General features: G+C 39.6%; 2 protein-coding genes across 2 annotated transcripts in view; one reads left to right on the top strand and one right to left on the bottom strand.

Moving 5' to 3' along the window:
- Positions 1 to 268: 268 nt before the first annotated feature.
- TNFAIP8L3 (TNF alpha induced protein 8 like 3) lies at positions 269 to 4,809 on the top strand. Its single transcript, XM_067555829.1, has one exon. It carries the CDS (start codon positions 284 to 286, stop codon positions 782 to 784), a length of 501 nt encoding a protein of 166 aa, XP_067411930.1. The 5' UTR covers positions 269 to 283; the 3' UTR covers positions 785 to 4,809.
- An 8,685-nt stretch (positions 4,810 to 13,494) lies between these two features.
- AP4E1 (adaptor related protein complex 4 subunit epsilon 1) overlaps positions 13,495 to 20,355 on the bottom strand; it is a 30,397-nt gene continuing 23,536 nt past the window's right edge. The window contains exons 18-21 of the mRNA XM_067555833.1: positions 19,154 to 19,729; positions 17,093 to 17,277; positions 15,394 to 15,551; positions 13,495 to 14,837 (exon numbers count right to left, since the gene is read on the bottom strand). Of these exons, the coding sequence (XP_067411934.1) occupies positions 14,677 to 14,837; positions 15,394 to 15,551; positions 17,093 to 17,277; positions 19,154 to 19,729 (1,080 nt within the window). The 3' untranslated portion in view covers positions 13,495 to 14,676. The remainder of the gene's footprint in view (positions 14,838 to 15,393; positions 15,552 to 17,092; positions 17,278 to 19,153; positions 19,730 to 20,355) is intronic.

A 20,355-nucleotide genomic window follows, 5' to 3' on the forward strand; every position in this document is an offset into this window, starting at 1 on the left:
CTGAGGCTGTGAGGATTGATGGAAAAAAGTATTGAAGACATGACCTCACTTTGCATATCTAATACAGTTAATATTCCAGGGATAGGTGAATGTCAACGCGAGGCACATTACAACTATATGCCCAGCAAACACTGCCCTGTATCACATGCTGGTAATTTACCACTCCATGCAAATTATTTCCAAAGTGCAATTAACTTTTTCTTCTGTCTCCTTTGCAATAGGTCCTGATTGTTTCAGTTCAAAGAATCTTGCGCTGCAAGCACAGAAAAAGATCCTGAGTAAAATGGCTACCAAAACTATGGCTAACATGCTCATTGATGACACAAGCAGTGAAATATTTGATGAGTTATATAAAGTAACTAAAGAACACACAAGGAACAAGAAGGAAGCTCACAAAATTATGAAGGACTTGATTAAAGTGGCTATAAAAATTGGGATCCTCTACCGAAACAATCAGTTCAACCAAGAAGAGCTGGAAATTGTAGACAAATTCAGAAAGAAGCTGAATCAGACAGCTATGACCATTGTCAGTTTTTATGAGGTAGAATACACCTTTGATAGAAATGTTCTCGCAGAACTTCTGAATGAATGTAAAGACCTAGTTCACGAACTGGTAGAGCGACACCTGACACCCAGATCCCACGGGCGTATCAACCATGTATTCAATCACTTTGCAGATGTGGAATTCCTCACTGCCCTGTATAGCCTGGATGGGGATTGCAGACCATGCCTCAAAAAGATCTGTGATGGAATCAACAAACTACTTGATGAGAAAGTCCTTTGAAACTTTGCCTTTTATAAAACAAACTCATTCCTAGAGCTGCAGCAAACTGGCCATGCTTGGTGAGCTGCAGCCAAGCTAGTGAGCTTTCTTCCTACCATTCTCCTAGTCCATGGACTTCATCAGAAACCAGCATGTGCTCACTGGGCTTTTTATGAAGAGGAAATTACAAATTGTAGCTTCCTGGGTTTAAGTTTCTCAGTTCACAGGAATTTCAGCCTTTTCTAAGGAGGGGAGTCAATGGGGCTGCAGATGCTTATTATTCATAACAAGTTCACTACACATCATGACCTCAGTATCTGCGTTGGGGTCTTGTGTGAAAACAAACCTAAACTCAAGATGCAAGGCTGTGTCAAAGATGAAAGGGGAAAGGCAGAAAAGGTGTTGCATGGAATTGATTCCCAAACTGTCCTTGTATAGTTTTTTTTAATCCCTAAAAAAGATCTGAGGCTTAGATGGAAAGTGGGGTTCTGATGGCACAAGTTCTCTCCTTTCACTAGTGTCAGGAACAGATATAAGAGAGCACCTCCAATATTGCTGATGAACGAAGACCATAATGGAGAACAGAACTTTATAAAAGGGGGAGAAGAGAGTAGAGAAGCTTCTTTAAGAAGCATGTTTCCACTGGAGATTTTTGTTGTGCCTCTGAGAATAAAAGTGAGAAACTTTTTATTTTGATTCTGAAAAGCAGCTCAGTGACTCTAAAGTCAAACAAACATAATGAAGAAGCTAAATAAGGAAGCACAACATTGGTTTCAATAACAACCTGGGTCCCACGGGCTCAGGCTCTGCACATCCTATTACATCAAATAGGCTTAGATTAGAGGGCCATGCTACTGCTTCTGCAGTTACAGTTTTCAGTGCCAGAGCATAAATTTCCTGCTGAAGAACACCATATCAGAGCTGAACACCTGAGAGGAACAGTGATATTACTGGATCAGTGAAGCCATCCTCCATTCCTTCCTTCTCCCCTGAAACACCATTTCCTCCTGGAAATAGCAAAAGCTTTCAAAAGACAACATTCAATGTATGGAACTTTTCAGCCTTGGCTTAGTCTATGTCCATAGTAATTAGTTGTGTTTACAGTTAAACAGTGAAATGTGGTAAACGGGGGGTTCCAAGCTGGTATTTTCACAGTGCCATCTAAGTATAGAACATCCACAGCTCTGTAACTAGGGCTTGTTAACATGGGAAACTTATGAGCAACACCAAGGACCTATTTTGCATTGTATTCGGATACATATTTTAAAAACAAACAGACCAACACTTGTTATAGAACTAGGAAGAACTAAAGAACTTGTAGAAAAATTACAGTGGTTTCAACAGCACAGTTGTCCTGGGGAAAGTCCAGATTTTATAATCCCCAGTCCAGTGCATCACAAAGGAAAGCAGCATTGTCAAGTGCTTAAGACAACCAATTCAAGCTCTGCCACTGATTTCGGTAATCTTTGCAAGTCACTTAGTTTCTCTCTGTCTCAGTGTCCCACTCTGTAAAATTTCCCCTTTGTAAATTGCTCTGAAATTAGTGGATTAAAAAAAACACCAGTTAAAAGTTTAGCATTACTATTAGGACTGATGAAATTCTGGCACCAAAAGAAATGCTGGCAGAGAATTATATTGCTCACTATTGAACTGTGATGTGACTTCTCCCTTTTGGAGAGAGAGGGGAAATACATTGCTGATTCCTCTGAAAGCCAACTTCGTTGTGATAAAATTCTCCAGAAGTCAAATTGTAAATTAATTTCAACCTTTACATTGTACCCATTAATCTGTGTGCTCTATCTGCAATAGATCAGACCCCTACAGAAAGCATAGGGTCCATGATAGGACATTTTCATACCTCAAGGCCTCCTAGAAACAAGACATCCACTGAAATATGCCCAAAGTGGTCAGTCTACGAAAACTAGTTTGTCTACTCAATATAGCTGGGTGGGAAACAGTTTTTTTGTCCTGCATATATTTCAGAGTTCAAAATATTTTCCCATCTCAAATCAGGACAAAACAAGTCAATTTCATAAACATCCAGGAACTGGGGGAAGGAGAGTGGAGAGCAGATTTTTGTTTTGAGTCAATCCAAGTGTTTTTAATAATTTTGACTCTTTTTAAAAAAAAAAAAAAAAAAGAAAAAAAAAGCCTTTTTCAGGCTCTAATTTAGATTTCAAAACTAAGTAGTTTTGAACCAAAAAAAACCAGAATTTTTCACAGTGGGAAATTTTCAGTTTTGGCAAATCAGCATTTTCTATAGTTCAAGCGCTTTAGCTTCTTATAACCAGTGGACATACCTAATCTTCACTGAGTGTGCAATAACAGATCTCCTCTAACAGCATAGATATACAGCTAGCCAGAATATCCATTACATTACACAGGCTAGATCATGACGTTGTCAAATCCTACCACTTAAAGCTGGCAGTTTATTTCCCCAACCTGTGCTGTCTTGATTGCATGGCCTGGTATGTTGGGGTCAGGGCTGGAGCTACCGAGGCTGCTCTCTGTCCCATCCCATGGCCCTATCATATGAATAATTCGTGCAGAGGAGTAAGAGGGCACCTTATATTCCCTTACGTTCCTGCACAACTGCACGCTGCAGGTAGAGATTTGGCCTTTAAAACATGGAATCCACTGGAGAGAAAATCTGAGCATTATCCAATGTTGTTGTGTCTTGATGCAGTATCCTTTCCCTCTGTTTTGAAATTTGTTAATCCTTGGCTTGCAGACACAGCAGATTTAGAGTATATTTAAAACTCTCCTCCCACCTGTTTTCCCCCACTGGCACAACTCTAAAGATACTGTAACAAACAAAAGTATCTCCTTTTAGCTCATACATCCCACAGATAACCTTGCAGACACAGATGTCAAATACTATACCACATGATGTGATACAATAATTAGATGCACATTTTTAAAACATGAAAAAATACACATTTGAAAGCTATTTTTTTAACCTAAGCAATGCTTAGAGCAGATCACAGACCTCATCAGCATTACAGAGTTCTGTTTTCATGTGTAAACATTCCTCCACCATTGCAGTAACACAGACTTCAGAACATTTTCTTCTGTCTTTTTCCCCCACACAAAACAAATGCACTGTATTCATTGCTTTAATAATCCCATGTTTCCTTTATATATTGCAACTGTCCTTAAATAACTGGGTGTCCAGCCACCTGATTTGTATACTGAAGGGGTACAGTTAGTTGCACGTGCACAATCAGAAGTGTTCTTATCTTTGCAAAGCGCATTTCAAAAGCATAGGAAAACAAGACATCAAAAATTGCAGGACTGTAGGCAACTTGTATTGGAATATTTTCAACCCATTTCCCTTGACTCCATGAAGCATCTGTTCATTAGCAATAAACGTGGACTGCTTCTCTGTGGCATAATACAGGGATAAAATCTGGACATTTTGGCAGGACTTGCAAAATTTGCCTTATGTGGTAAAAATTTAGAAATTCACCAGAGCCATAATTAAATATTTACATTTAAATGCACTATTGGCTAAATTCTGCCCCAGAGCACTACTTATCAAACCGATGCTTTTAAGAGAGTATATAATACATCCAATGCACCTATCCTAGTGCACAGAGCATGTCAAATTTCTGGGGGGAATGGGGTTGGAGGGTGTTTGTTTTTATTTTGTTTTTGAGCAAGCTTAGAGCATGTAAGATTTGTTTAAAACAAAAAACAAAGCCAGAATAAAGCTACCACTCGAAGAAAACAATAGTTGAAAGAAAAACAATACTCTGTATGTGGTTTCTTTTGATGTATTGCATATATCAGTATTCAGACTGTGGTATTTTAGAGAACAACCAAATGTCTGTCATTTTATTTATAAATTTTAGTAGCCTTAAAGTGAAGGAAAAAATGTTTTCAAGTATTTCTCATTCTTGTATAACCTGTATATTCATTGTTTACTTTTATACTGGTGGCTTGGTATGTAATAACATTTCCAAAATATTGGCAATGTTCAAGTCACCCATAAAGTATATGATGTACTATCATATTTGTGGATTAAATGATTTGTGATTACTGTATTTTTGGGTTCAATTTCATTACTATGTGATGGGATGCTGTACTCACTGCTAGGATGGCACCTCCTCCTGGCCGTGCTGGGGATTAACTTCACACCGTCAGTGCCCCTTTCCGCAGTTGCACGCCGACTCTCCATCCTTCTCTCTTGGTCTGTAATCCCTCCCTTGCTCCAGGAGCTGCCTCTTCGTGACTTGTCACCCCTCCCCCAGCCAGGTCACTATACACTTTTTCCCCTTTCACGGTACTGAAGTCTCTGTCCACATGAGCAGTCTCAGGTAGTCTTCCTAGTCACTGCCCCTTGGTGCCACTCCCTCAGTGGCTGGCAGGGGAACTCCAGGTTCTGGCTTAGGGGCCTTCTAGTCAGCAACCAAGGTCTATTCCCTCCTGGACCTTCCTGCCTCTCCCTGAGCCCTTTCCTTACGTCCTGGCACTCTCGTTTCAGGCTTTGCCAGCTTCCTAAATCCCTTCTCCCACCAAAGGAGTAACTGTAGGCTACCTGTCTCTGCAGCCTCCAAACACTCCTCTTTTTCCAAGGCATGACTGCAGATTTTCCTTCTGCTTCCAATTTTCTGTCCTTATAAAGCCAACCCAGCTGTCCCTCCTCAGCTGGGCTCTCTCTCTCTCTCTCACTCACTGGATTACTTAGCCACCTGATTCCCCTCAGATGGGGCCTGTCAGGTTAATTAGCCCCCTTCTCAATCTATATTAACCTTTCCAGAGCAAGTGGGGGGTGAACAAACCCATCCCATCCCATCCCTGTAGAAATATAAAACCAAGTTCACAGGCCAATTCAGAACTTTTAGTATTAGTTGCTATTTCTTTAGCTCAAGCAATGGTTAAATCATAAAAGGTCATCAGTTTTAAGTGTCGATGCAATTGCAAGCAGTGCCACTGTGCTGTGTGCACTGAAAGACATATGTATATGCCAATGTAAAATATTCAAAAACGACATGAAACCATTATTAGGGTTCCAAATAGGCTGTCTGCACCACCTTAATTCAGCCCCATAGTGCATTAGGATACAGCCTATTTCTATGGTCACATACTATTTTTCCCCCACAGGACCCCAGCCTCAGTCAGTGCACAGGACAGACAATGCTCACATAATGAGCAGCTATTCAATGTGTTGTGTTCTTCCCATCACTCAGTGTGGCCACAAGCCTTAGCTACGGTACACTCTGCAAACCCTGTTCTGAAGGCGGAGTTGTTAGCTTCCTCGCAAGGTTTTCTGTGGTGCTCACCTCTATGGTTCCTGAGTACAAGTACTTCACAAACATTCCTGAATGTATTTTCACAACATGCCTGTGAGAGGAATGGCTATTTGTCACACAGGTGGTCAAGCTCCCCCTGCTGGACACTCACCACACTGCTGTGAGGTGATCCAAACGCTGAGCCCCATGTACCCTGAGCTAGTTGATGCTGGGCTCTGTTCCTGGCTTTTCGCCTCTAGGCTTGCACTCCACGTGCGGCTCTCATGGCTGACACCCTTCTTTGCAGTGAGGACCCTGCAATACAAGTACCTAGGCCCTGAAACTAGTTCTGTCTCCCCACAGCTCTTGCACATTCCCCAGAACTCCACCTAAAGCGGTTACAAGTTACATCATCAGAGACCCATGACAGTGTGAGCCAAGAGCCTTCGCACAGGACTTTAAAACCCCATTGCTCTTTAGTTAATAGCCTAAGTGTGGAAGAGCTGAGTCACACGGACACACCCCCACTCCCCCTCCCCCAGTTCCTTATCCCTAGTCTCTTTTAGTTCTCCCCAGGTTCCTTGGCCAATCTCTCCCCCACCTCAGATTCCAGTGCCACCCCTCACCCCCATTACCTCACATTTCCTGTCCTCACTGCTCTGAGTCCCCATCTCCCTCCCCAGGCTCCTTGCCCAATCTCAGTGTCCCACCCCCATCTTTTGCCAGTTCTCTTCAAACACTCTGGCCCTTTATCTGAGGTCTCCCCTCCCACCTGCCCCCCCACTGGTTCTCCATCTCAGTCTCCCCTTTGGCTCCTCATCTGATCCGTCTCCCCTCACCCAGTGGCTCCCAGTCCCCACCACCACACATACTTCCCTCCCCAGCTTCCACTCCCCTTGCCCGGCCAGTCCCAGTCCCCACAGCCTCCTCCTTACCCTCACACTTAGTTTTCCTCTCCCCTCCCTGTCTAATTCCAGTCCCAATTTCCATTGCCCCCCTCCCCCCACGCGAATTTCTTGCTCTTATCCCCTCCACATTCAAATTAGATAGCTTCCTCCTCAACATTGCCTAAACCGACAGGGAAGATTTCAGGGGAGAGGCTCCATGCTCTCAGTTTAATTACCCAGATTAGGCACAGCTGGAAGTAGCTCAGAACTGCAATTGCAGGGTAAGTCCTGCAATGTTCCAGGCTTGAGCATGCTCAGTGTGAACAGAATCTTTGGGAAATGTAGCTGCTAAAATCCAAGATGTCTCTACTGGAAATGTGCAAACTGCAATATTTCAAAGCCTTACAACTTGGCCAATTTGCACAGATTTTCTTGGGGATGGCAAAAGGCACATCCCTGACACAAAGTCAGCCCGGCTGTTAAATTTCAATTCCCTGCTCCAAAATATGGGGGCACTAGTCAGCATTTCAAAGAAAAGGATTGCCAGAATTTTTTTTAGCATGGGTAAAACACTATTTTTCCCTAGTCTTATTCTCAAACATCTGAATCATTCTGGCTGAAATTTTCCAAATTCTCAGCCTTAGATAGACACTCAGCATGGAAAATTCATGGAAAATTTCAGCCCAAAATGATTAAAGTTTGGCAAAGTTATAAGCAACTAAAAGGAAGTGTATTACCAGCCCTGCTTATAATAAACCACTGCTTTCACATGCCATGGTAAGTAAGTCACAAGATTAGACACAATATTCTTCACTTCATTCTTGTTTAAGTTAACTTGTGTCAACATTTTATGTATTTCATAGTATATTAAAGAATAATACATAAATGATACAGTACATCCTGAGGTGGCTAGTGGCATTCAGAATGCAGTCTGTTTATTAAACACTGAATATGAAGTACAACAAATAGTACTGAGTTTGTTATTTTTCTTATTGCAAATATGTAGAATGATATATACGTGACTGGACTTCAATGGAGTTGGAAGCTACAATACAATAGTCTCACATCAGCAATAGCATTGGGAAAGAAAGTCTCACAATAGATGGTATAAGTAGGTTTATTTCCTATCCCATATATAGACTGTTAGATAAATAACAATGTTAATAAAGACAGCAGACACAAACTAACAAGGATTTTCAAGTTGTTTTAGGCCAGAAAGAAGACAGTCAGCTGACGGGTGTCAATACAGGTGGGCTTAAACACACTGGGTGTTTAAAAATGGTCTCAAGCACTAGCAAAGCAAGCAGCAACGTAATACCTGGGTGCTATATACCACCACCAAAATGACTGCTGTCCATTAAATAGAACAATTCTCTACCCCTCCCCAAAGTATGGAATGAGCAGGGATAGAGACTAATGGGAAGGGATATAATGTGATTGCAATAGAGCAGTTTTAATCTATACTTAGAAAGACAACAGCTATGACTGATATTCCTATTCAGATGTCCCACTGAAAATATTTTCAGACTACCCGATGACAACTAAAAGGAGTAAAATATGAATTGTGAAAGCAACAGCAGTATTGCAAATGCAGGCAGAAGGAACAGGTTTTTTCCCCAACAGCCTTTTCTCTGACAAAGTAGCAACTACCAGCACCAAATGAAGGATAAATTATGATGTAGTAGCTATAATGCAAAAACAGAAGTTTTAACACAGCTCTACACTTAAAACATTGCAGTGGCACAGCTGCACCAGTGTGGCTGTGCCCTGGAGCACTTTAGTGACAACGCTACTATGCTGATGGGAACCCTTCTCCCATTAGCATAGTTAATCCACGTCAATGATAGGCAGTAGCTATGTGGAGGGGAGAAGCCCTCCCATCCAACAGCGCTGTCTACACCAGGCATTAGGTCAGTATAAATGCATTGCTCCAGGGTGTGGATTTTTCACACCCCTGAATGAGGTTTCTTTAACTCCGTTACAACATGAGCACTTTGGAAGAACTGGCTAATTATGAACATCAGATGGAAAATATCTATTGTCTTTGCTAAACATTGCCAAATATCTGTCCTCTTTAGAAACCATTCAAGTTCTCCCATCTCTATAACTCAGCTCTAAATACATGGGAAAATTAAAGTATAGTCAGTGCCCACTGATGTATAGTGTACACAAAACAATCCAATTTGCAAAGATCTCACGGTCTTCAGTTTCTGTAGCAACCTGCAAAAAATGCCAAAGAGCCCTTAATTCACAATAAAACACCAAAAGGAAGTTGTGTCATCCTGGTTCAGTTAGACTATGAGTCAAAATCCCACAATTCAGTAATTACATTTTCTTTAACTACAATGTAGCTTTAAAAGCCAGCCTGAGACAGCGCTTCAAGCTTAAGTGCCAAAATGCTGACAGAACATTGATGTTTCACACAAGCTATAAGGCACAGCATAATATCCACATTTTAAATTATGTCATGGTGGCTATTCCGACCTCCAGGTAAAGTCTCAATCAGATCTATTCATCCTTATAAATTTGTGTTCTAGGAGATTCTTAGGAAGAGTAAACCTTACACGTAGCTTGAGGGATTTTTAGAAATAATCTGTACTATGCCAACCAATAAACCGAAAAATTACAAGGAAAATGTCAAACATAAATATGCCCGTAAGTGCAGAATGCAGAGCCAGAGGCAATCACACAAGGAAAAGTACAGTGTATAAGCATAAGTGCATAAGCGTTAAATACAGCCACATTAGAACATGGCTAGTCTTTTATATGGTGGTTAAACACATAATTAGTGCTCTGTTTGACACACACCTCTCGACTCCAGGTTTCAACTCTCCAAAGTTGACAACACAAATCTGTGCAGCAGGGAGTTACAGAGCAGGTCCAGGGAAGGGAGTTCATGTGAAGTGACTCTCATATCCTGTATTCTCTAATGCCACCTTTCCCTCTCTTTGCTTTCATGTGAGACTACACAGCCTGCAATGGTTACTGTAGCTTAAAACTGCATCAATGCTCTCTTCATGGACACTAAAAAAAAAGATGGATGAGTCTCAGACATTATTATAAAAAAAATTAATTCCCTCATCACATTGGCTGCAAATTTTAGTTTTGGAGAGAGTGACAGGTGGGAAGGAAGGGGAATTAGCAGAAGGAAAGGGAAATCCTGTGCCCCAGTTAGAGATGGAGAAATTTCACCTCAGAGTTAATTTATCTTCTGCCGATCCTCACAGTGTGGTTTCCTTCCTTCTGCAGACATAGTGGCAGTGCAGAATTGTCTACCAGGTTGTTAAGCACAGGACAGACGGTTCTGTGCCAGAATTCCCCATTCTAAACTTGCAATGACTACAGGATTTATATCTAAAACACAGAAGACATTTTAAAAAACAGGTTACTTACTACTAACTGCTGTTCTTCATCACAGCACCTCTAAACATTGAGCAGAACTACATAAAAACGCTATCTCCGCTGGGGGTGCAGGAGTGTCCTTTTACTAAGATGAAGTCATCTGCTCAATCTAAATATGGGAATCTAAATACGGTGAGGTGGTGTTATGCCTCACCACATCAGTGCCTTCTCCCTAGCCCATAGAGTCTTGAAACACAAAGTACTCGGAGGCATAGAGGAAGGCAGGTGGATAGTTTGAATGCACAGAGGCAACTCTTGAAGAACTGTTACTAGTAAGCCTCCGTGCATTTCCACTTGTGGGAGATTAGCAAGCAGTGCCCTGCAGAGGACGACGGGCGAGGCATTCTAGGCAGAACTGAACTGTAGCATCACCTTACCAAACCAAGCATCTTTAAAACAGGCTATTTAGCCTGCAGACATGAGAGCCCCTTTCACTCTCTGTCGGAGGCAAAAAGGAGGAGGTGCGAGTGCACTCCCTAATATAAGGGGATTACATCATTTTAACAGAGAGCACTCCTGCACCTCCCCAGTGGACGCTGCTTTTTTATACAGTTCTGCACCTCAAGTCTAGAGGCGCTGCCTTTCATACATGGGAATACACAGAAGACTTTGAAGAACCAGACGTTTAACACAGAAAGTGAACTATTATCTGTGGTTTGCACATGACCTAATGAGAAAAAATATTAGAGGGTGGAAGGGATTGGTGTGTATATCCTTTTAACAGAACAGAACTTAACAGGTAAGGCAAAATTGTCCTTGTCGTATAAAGGCTCTAGTCTCCAAATCTCACAGCTGGGATCATAGCTAGTGAATTAATCAATATAAAACAGGAGTAACAACGGGGGGGCATTTTAAAACCGGAATCATATAATTAATAAGACTTATATAGTTATCTTTTAAGTACTCTACAAAAGACAAAATAAAATAGGAACAGAGTATTTTTCTCCTACAACACTGATGGATTTGCCAGGTGAGAACTGAGAAACTTGCAACACCTCTTAAAAGGTTTTCATTATTAAAAAGTAGAGTAAAGATAATGTATATTGTTGTAGAATTCTCTAAATAAATCCCATCATGAACATCTTCCTACCCCCCTGCATTTTACAGATCATGAAATTGATGGAGAGGTACAACTGACTTGCTCCAGAATAGATGCATTCACAGCTTGAGTTCCCAGTTCCTGTCCCAAACTCTAGCAGCAATGTGCCATATAAACAGCAGGCTCAAAGAAGACAGTCCCTGCCCAAAAGAGCTTACAATGTAAGTATAAGACAGCAGACCACAGATGGATAGAGAGGTAGACAATGGAGTACAAGGAAACAATGAGACAGTCTCCAGAAGATAGGCTGTGATCATAGCATACCAGCAACCTAACCATCGTCACGTTTCTTTGTAGACAACAAACAACATGACTGCACTAATCAACTCTAGGAATGATGAAAATATGATCACTCAACCAACACAGTTTACCTGTGGTGCCTAGATCCTAATCTGGCTCAATTCCAAAAAGGATATGAAGAAACCATGGGATACAAACTGCTGCTACAATAATAAATCCAAAGATAGTGTAATATCTACACTTTGTGTATTTGAAGATGGAATACTTGTCATTACTAATCGCCATGGTGAGCAAACCTAGTGAACCATAAATGTTACATTCTTTGTCACTCTTTTGTTGCACTGAGGAAGAATAATCCAAATGAGAACTAGTACTGAGTCATTCAGTTATAAGGCATGTACATATTTTTGTAATTCTGTAAAAACAGGCTCTTCTGTCCTGCCTGCTAACACATCTCATTTAAGTTTTATGTACACAATACTTGCCAGTATAGACAGAGCATTTTCTTTTATTTAATTTCTTGGCAGTGGTAGTCTAGACCTACAACCATTAAATTACAAATCATTTACTTTGGGGAACAATACTTCAATGATATTAATGCAATTATAATAGTACCCCTGTTAAGGTATACAGCACCAAAGACATAAGCCCAGTGAAAACAGCTGTAAAACTGGGCGGGAGATTTTATTAAGATGCACATTATTAAATTATAGGAAAGTGTAAACACAATGAGAGATTAACACAATAGTTTTGGTGGACAATCTAAAAAAGAAGGCTGTACCTCAGGTCAGGTACATGTGAGCAAACCCCTTTATGTCAAAGCAACATAAGGCCCTTGATTGTTCTCATAATCTGCATAGTTATAGCTCAATGTGCATTAACCATATGATGAAATTACACAAATCAGATATTACTGTAATTTTTACAATATACTGAAGTCCAATTATAGCACCCAACTTTCACTTATATTCTGTACTAGCAGGGAAATCAATTCCTTTATAAAATAAGCTTTCATACATACAAGTTGTCCCAAAGCATTAAACAAACATTATTTAATGTATACAGAATGTTAAATATATTTACAGATTCAGTGCATTTTAATAAATCCCTCAATTAGAAGGTATTGAAATAGGAGTGACCAAAAGAGCTTTTCTTATGTCGTAGTACCTCTGATGAGACAATTGGCTTAACCTCTAAAATAAGTTATTAAAACAATATTTTTAATGGTGTATCAGAATTACATTCTTTATATGATTTATGAATATTTAACAAAATGAGGCAAAAGAAAAACAGAATTAATACTTTTCTTTCCTCCAACACTGATATTTGCCAGACGAAAACTGAGAATATTAAGAAACCTCTTAAGGTTTTCCTTTTCAATATAAAAAATAGTGTAAAGACAATACAAATTGTTGCTGAATTCCATTTCCTTCGTATGCCACACTTGAAAGCATTGTTTGTGCAAATGTCAATTCTAAATTTAAGAAAAAAATAGCCACTTGTGAATTACTGTAAAGTTGTGTGAGAAAGTGATGTATTTCATTTGCTGTCCAAATATGCAGATCACAGGATTCCAAGGCCTGGATGCTGGGTTTTGGAAATGGCATGTGATAAAGAAGGGGAGAAATAATCCAGACACACAGAGTGTACATGCTGGGTTGATTAAATCTATTAAGCCTTACGGCTTGTCTACACAGAGCAGCAAAGTGCTCTACAGGGATATGATTTCTAAAGCGTACTAACATGTTGCATATTAGCTGGTCCGTGCAGACCCTGCCGGTGCACATTGAAAGCTCCCTAATGCACTTCAATGTAGTACCTGTTTCCAACAGCACTACAGTAAAATGCACTTGGGAACTTTTTGTGAGCCCCAGCAGAGCCTATCTGGACCAGTTAGTGCACAGCATGTTAGTGCACTTTAGAAATCACACCGCTCATAGTGCATCTTGCAGTTCTGTGTAAAACAGCCTTTAGAAAGATTGAAAGCCACACAATTATGGACAAACTCTCCATAAGCAATAATTTGCAAAGACTGATAACCAATCAATAGATAATTAGCATTATAAAAGAGAATTCAAAGTAAATTCAAATGTTTCAGCCCAAATTAAATACATAGGCCTGGAATAATAATGCTAAGAGCACTTTCAATACTGTCACACAGCTATGATAAATTCATTCTTAATATTTTCCTCTACTATCTTTTTGAAAAATATCTTTGGGGCATGCACTGTTCTTTTGATGATTGTTACAAGCCTCTACCAAAGGCAGGTGAAGATGACAAAAATGAAAATGACAAGGAGCTGCAGACACCACACAAATGGATCTCCATCCAATTCAGCCACTGCCATGCAACTCCCAGTTTTATACACCTCTCCCATTCAAGAAAGACTGTCTGGATGCTATTAGTTAAGTTCTTAACAGTTAAATGACCAAAAGATCACATGCAGTATTTCTGACCACTAAGGCCAGTGAAATAATTATGAAGCATGCACTTGTATCCTCTGTGGTAAGATAACATAACATAACATACCTTGTGCAACAGCCAGTATGGGTCTTGTTACCGATAATGCTTAAAAAGCAGCTTTAGAAAAAGCTCATAAATGAAGTAAGTGGCAATGATCCAGACAAGCAATTGAGTTTTTTTAACAGTATAAAGCTGACTTCTGAGTGGTGATGTTTTCCCTAACATAATATTTAAGTACTAAGTAGCTGCCCCTATGAGTAAACAGTTGCTACCTATAAAAATTACATAATAGAAAATAAATACTTTCAATCATCTACAATAAACTAAGAAATATACAGTTCATTTAAACTGTAAGCAATACTTTATCAGGTGATTTGTCAGCAACTGTACAATCCTGAGCATATTTCTGCAGGCACATCGTAGATCATCCTATTTCCCCATCAGTCCATATGGCATATGCCAGTTGGGAAAAAAAGATCAAACCATTTTTGAGTATCATCTTAATTAATTTTGCTTTGGTAAACATTTTGTAAGTCTTTTATATATATTTATACACCAGTAGCTTAGTAAAGCAGGCACTGCTGCAATTAAGATTCCTCCATAACCTTTTGACACTGATACAGTAAACTGTCTGGAAGAGCAGAACAAGAGGATCTAAACCACAGAGCCAGCGTCCTTGCATGAGTACGACAATGCAGCAGACAGGGAATTGATGGAAGTAGCTGGCATGCCACTATTCCCTCGTTACCTTAAAAACAACAAAGACAGCAACAAATAAATTTAAAATAAAGAAATAGTTGCAATTCATATTATCTATAGCTCAAATTGAAATGTTCTTTCAAATGTAACATTTTTCTGCCCTCTTCTTCTCTCACATGCTACTAGTCTCATGCTTCAGCAAGCATCATTACTAATTAGTCCCTCTGTCACTCCCAACTTCATACCTTATTTCACATAGCCCTTCCAAGCCTGCCTGCCAGTTCCCTCACTTCTCTCAAAATACTTCTGAAAACATCTCTGTTTTGGGAAGCACTTAACTTAAAATGAGAACAGGCTACTCTACTATTTGCTGTTGTATTATACCCACGTGTACCTTTACACACAACCCCTCAGCATCTGAGAGCAGACTTACTGACATCAATGGAGCAATGACTGAGGAGAGTTACTCATGCACAGGTGTTACAGGATCAGAGCCTTTGACTGTAAACTCTTTGGGATGGACTTTATTTACTTGGCACAGCAAGTGTACTGTGCAAAACTCTGTGTACCAACGTATATAATATAAATAATGTTAATTCATTCACCAATAATTTCAACAATATGGAGCCTTAGTTTCTGCTTCAGGGTGTTCAGAACTATTGAGAGAGATCCCTGAGAAGGTGACATTTTAAGATTTTGCTTCACATCGTTAGCAAAGGAGAGCCAGAGTTTCCCAAAGTCTTCAGTGGTAATTTTCATTGGTCTGTAAAAAATTTGAACACAGATCTGAGTAAAATGACAAAACCAACTTTATATTATTCTGAATATATCTGATGTCCAAAATAATCTGTATCTGAAAACCATTAAGTAGTAAAGCAAATCATTTTTAAAAGCACTTTTGTTGAAACACAACCCTTCTACCCTACAAAATAAAGAGCCTGAATTGCTTTTTACAGCCCTCTAAATTAAAAAAAAGATAAATAAATAAAACATTAATGCTGACCAATTTCAGACTAATGCCACTTGAAACTGCCAAGTTATAAGCCCCTGAAATAAAGAGTTAACAGTGGAAACCTTATAAAGTCACTCTAAAGCACAAAGTCTAATTTAAAAACTTAAATTGGCTGCTTGAACACAAAATTCCCCTACTTCTGGAGTGAAAATATAGAGAGCTGAAAAGTAAAAACCAGGAGCTGTTATTAGTGTAAAGGTTGTCAATCCTTTCACACAATTTGGGTCCTTGCATTTAAGATAAACTCACTCAGTTTCAAAGATTTACAATTTAAAACATTCAGTATGGGATATTTACTTAGCTCTTGAGTTCATAATTCAGTGGAAATCAATATTTTGGATAATTTAGGTAGCTGAATCCTTTCTAAAGATAATTATTTGGGCAGACACCAAAACTAAGCTAAGCTATCTTTTGCAGTCAGGGGTATTAACATTTTTACTATCCAAAACCTTTGTGGCAACAGATTTAAGTGCCTTGTCTCACCACAAAATACCACATTTTCCATGGTAGCAAATAAGTAGTAACTAGTGGATATAATTTTTTTTAAATGTTAGTGCAGTCCAAATAGTGTTAATCTTTTACAGTGTGGTTTTGAGACAAGAATATTTTTTATTATTTGGAATAAAAAGATAAGCTTCAAGGAAAGAAGTGGGGAAGAGGGAGGAGAGAAGAGGAAAAAAAGATTCATATCTGAATTACTAATCTCTGTCTTTCTTGTAGTACAAGGGAAGGAATTTATATCGTACCAACTTCATTTACAACAGAAAAGACTTCTCACTATCTCAAATATATATTTAAAAAGCAAAAAGGGACAGTAGCAAAAAAGTCTGTGAAAGTCACTATGTATGTAATTTTTAAAACCATGAAAAAAACGTGAATTTTAATGCTCATTGAAGGTGTTGGATTGACAGCCCTAATTTCTGACACCCTCAATTTATAAGAATAGGCACAACAAGGTAGTTGCTGTGCTAGCTTCCTTACATTGTTCCTGCTATGAATGCTTAATACTTTAATATGGACAGAGGCTATTAAAGAGGAGCGGCTTGCTCAGTCTCCCTGCCTATTCATGTCATTGTCTTTCTGCTGGGACTGCTAACAAAGGAGCGAATTGTGATGATGGGGGGAGTTGTGATGGCGTTACCAGGAGCCAGACTAATGCCGACACACTAATTTCACATATTAATAGGCCATTGACAAGTGGTGACATATTAACATTACCATCCTGTGCTAGCTACTGCTTTGATCGCAACACCGTATTTTTTAAAAAGAGTCTTATTGCATCAGCGATTTACCTGATGAAATCTGACAGTGAGAAAGTCAGTGAAAACTCCAGAGGAGTATCCGTATCTGAATGATAACTAATGGAGCCAGTGAGAATGCCATGTGTACAGATTTTTTCCAGCTGCACACACTTCTGGCAGCTTTCCATGCTTTGAGCTTCTATTACAGGAAAATGGCAGCTAAGATTCTCAAAGATCTACAAATAAAGAGAAAAAAATTAACAGAGGTATAAAAAATACATTCATATAACTGTTAACTAGATGTTGAAAAACCAGAGTTTACAATCCCTGAATGCACCAGGTTGGATTCTGATCTAACACTCATGTAACATAACTGACTGCAATGGCATCAATCGATTTCTATCAGGTGTGAGATCCGGATAACAGGACAATCCCACCCCAACGTGCACACTAAATTACATTTAACTTCTGTGGAAATACACACTAAAGTGTCACTAGACAAACAATGATAGACTAAACAATCACCTCAACAAAATGCCAACTACTTCTCTACTAGGATTTTATTCTAAAATAGCTATTTGTCTTAGCAGAGGGTAAACAGGAAGTCCTGTAAACAGAGAAGATGCTCTGAACTGCTCTCTCACTGTACTCTATTGTTGCCAAATATAACCATAATACTGTTGCACGTTTCATCCACCACATTGTACATTTACCCATGACTACTGTATTAGTGGTTCAGGTTTAACTGTAAAATTGTATAGAAGTGCATTTTGACTGACTACTCAAAGTGAATTTAGTGCTCAGGAAAGTTGCTGAACTGACAGCTCTTGAAACGGAAAGCTTTGATTTATCCTGAAATATGTACATACCACAGATGGTGATACTGCAATATTCCCCCCACTATGCTAACTGTATGCCAAAACCATGCCATGAAATGAAGACCACCTCTAGGAATGAGGATATTTCCATTTCCATCACCATTCATCCTTGGCCTCCACTGCACAGGTGCCAACTGTGGTTGCAGTCTGTGGTGTGGATACTTGTTAGTTATGTTGTTCTTAGCTGCCTAGATATATGATGCGAGCAATCTAGCATGATTCAAACCAGAAACCCTACAGGAGAAAGACTTCAAAACCTATTACCAATCCCCTGATAAAGCTACTTCTAATAAGCCTTTTGCTGATCCAGTTTGCAATGGACCTCTGCAGAAACTGTGGTTTCATGACTCTGTACCAGAACTCCCTTTTGGTGGATTCCCTCTCCATTCCCCACACCCCCCCAAAAGTCAACCCTTCTGCTTTTGAACAGGAAACAATTTCTATAGGTCAGTCAGCACTCTTATTAACATTGAATATCCAATACTCAGTATGATCACTGGCATAAACAGCCATTTTGAGGATATCTAATCATGTTTGAATGGCCAGATCTTTAAAAATAGCAAGATGCACGGACAGTCATAGCAATCCATACATTCTTTTTGGGCACATCTACATTTGAGCTGGGAGATGTGATTCCCAGCTTGCGTACATGTACCCACGCTAGCTCTGCTACAGCTAGTGCCTAAAAGTAGCAGAGTCTCCCCAGTGGTTCAGCTGACAGCTCAGGCTAGCCACCTGAGTACATACCCAGGGATCAGGCAGGATCGTGCTCAGTGAGGCTAACCCGAACAGCCAGCCATACACTGCTGTGGAGACATCTATTTTTAGGCACTCGCTTAAGCAGACCCAGCGTGGTTATGTTTACACCTCCCAGCTCCAATGTAGACATACTTTTAGATTAGTTAACACATGTAAAGGTTTGAGGTTCAATCAATAAGATTTTTCTATTACATCCTTAACATTTTTTTCCAGGATCCTCCTTTACCAACCAATATACAAATCGCAGATGTAGCTGAAGTCCTAAAGAAATCTAAAACATCTTGATTGCCCCCACTACATGAGAACAAGAATAGCAGCATGTCTGATGCCTTAAAAGTCATCAAATTTGGAACAAGCTTATCAACTCTGCCTGAGGTACCTGAAAGGAAAAACTCACGGTATGTCAGCATAAGTAAAAAAGCAGAGGAAAATGATTGTTCTCTTCTACTGTACTAGTAACAATTTACTTTCTTACCTTAAAATGCTCTGCAGTTTCAAACACTATGTTCACAGTTTTAAGTGCTGAGGTGCTTTTGTTGGCAACAAACAAGACAAGCAGCAAACAATCATCTGTCCAAACTTTACATGAGTACATAGTCAGGATGTCACTGCTACAAAGCTCCACTATTTCTGAATGAGGATGCTCAGCTAGTTCTTCTGGCAAGCCAAGACTCAAGGGGGCCTTATTGGCAACTGTATTTGGAACACACTGGGAAGGCTGAAAATCTTCAATATTACTATCAGCAAACAAAGATGATGTTGACAGTCTACAGTTTGAAAGCTTCTCTTCCAGTCCTGCTTCTATTAGGGATTGAGACCTCTCAAATGATACACTAGCTTCCAAAACTTCTGAAGCACTCAGTGAGACTTCCCTTAATCCGAGGTGTTCATTGACCTGAAAGTTTTCCTTACTATTAGGTGTTGTATCAGGTAAAGGACTGAAAGACAAGGTAGCAATATTTTGTACACTGGATGCTTCTTCATTATTCTGAGTTTCAATTATTTTTGATTTTCTTTTGAACTTCTGAGTGGTATTGTCTGCTTTCCCCAGCTGAAGAAAAAACAGAAGAGATTTTAATATTTTCTTTAGCTTTGTGATTGGCTTAATTAACAGAGTGAAACCTGTCTGGAGAGACCAGCGACAAAGGGTGAATAAAAATCAACTGCCCAACAGAGGTGACCTTTAAATAGAGATTAGTTTTAAAATATGCACTGGACATTGCATAGGGCACTTAAGAAGTTTCTTAGAGGGTATTAAAGTTGTTCTGTAATGCAGGCACCATTATGATTCCTATACAGTTAAGAGACCCTATATCTGCTGTTGAAAAGCACCTACATGTGCATAAAAATTTTGCAGAAGAACAGGGATAAGATACAATGATTTGAACAAGCAGCGCTGATAAGGGTCAGTAGCAGAAGATTCTTTGAATGGTGAGTGATTTTACTTCTCACATGCTACCATACCCAGGCATAAGTTATGGAAAATGTGTCAGTCTTAATCCATACTGCCAGCTATGTGAGTTCTGCACCCTCCAATGGCTCTTTGAAGCTGGGTTAAAGGTAGCTAATACTTAGAAATTGCTAAGAGCTTTGTGAGGAGGCAGGGCAAACGAATACACTGGAGCAGTGCAAACACAAGGGAGTTCCGGTTACTCAGGACAGTTCACTCCAAATCCT

The sequence above is a fragment of the Emydura macquarii genome, unplaced genomic scaffold (genome assembly GCF_026122565.2).
Source record: "Emydura macquarii macquarii isolate MOO-44397 ecotype Brisbane River unplaced genomic scaffold, CSIRO-AGI_Emac_v2 contig_1644, whole genome shotgun sequence".
In the NCBI taxonomy this organism is placed as follows: domain Eukaryota; kingdom Metazoa; phylum Chordata; order Testudines; family Chelidae; genus Emydura; species Emydura macquarii.

Coding starts and splice junctions, on each gene's coding strand:
- TNFAIP8L3 (XM_067555829.1), top strand. CDS start 284: ATGGCTACCAAAACTATGGCTAACATGCTCATTGATGACACAAGCAGT.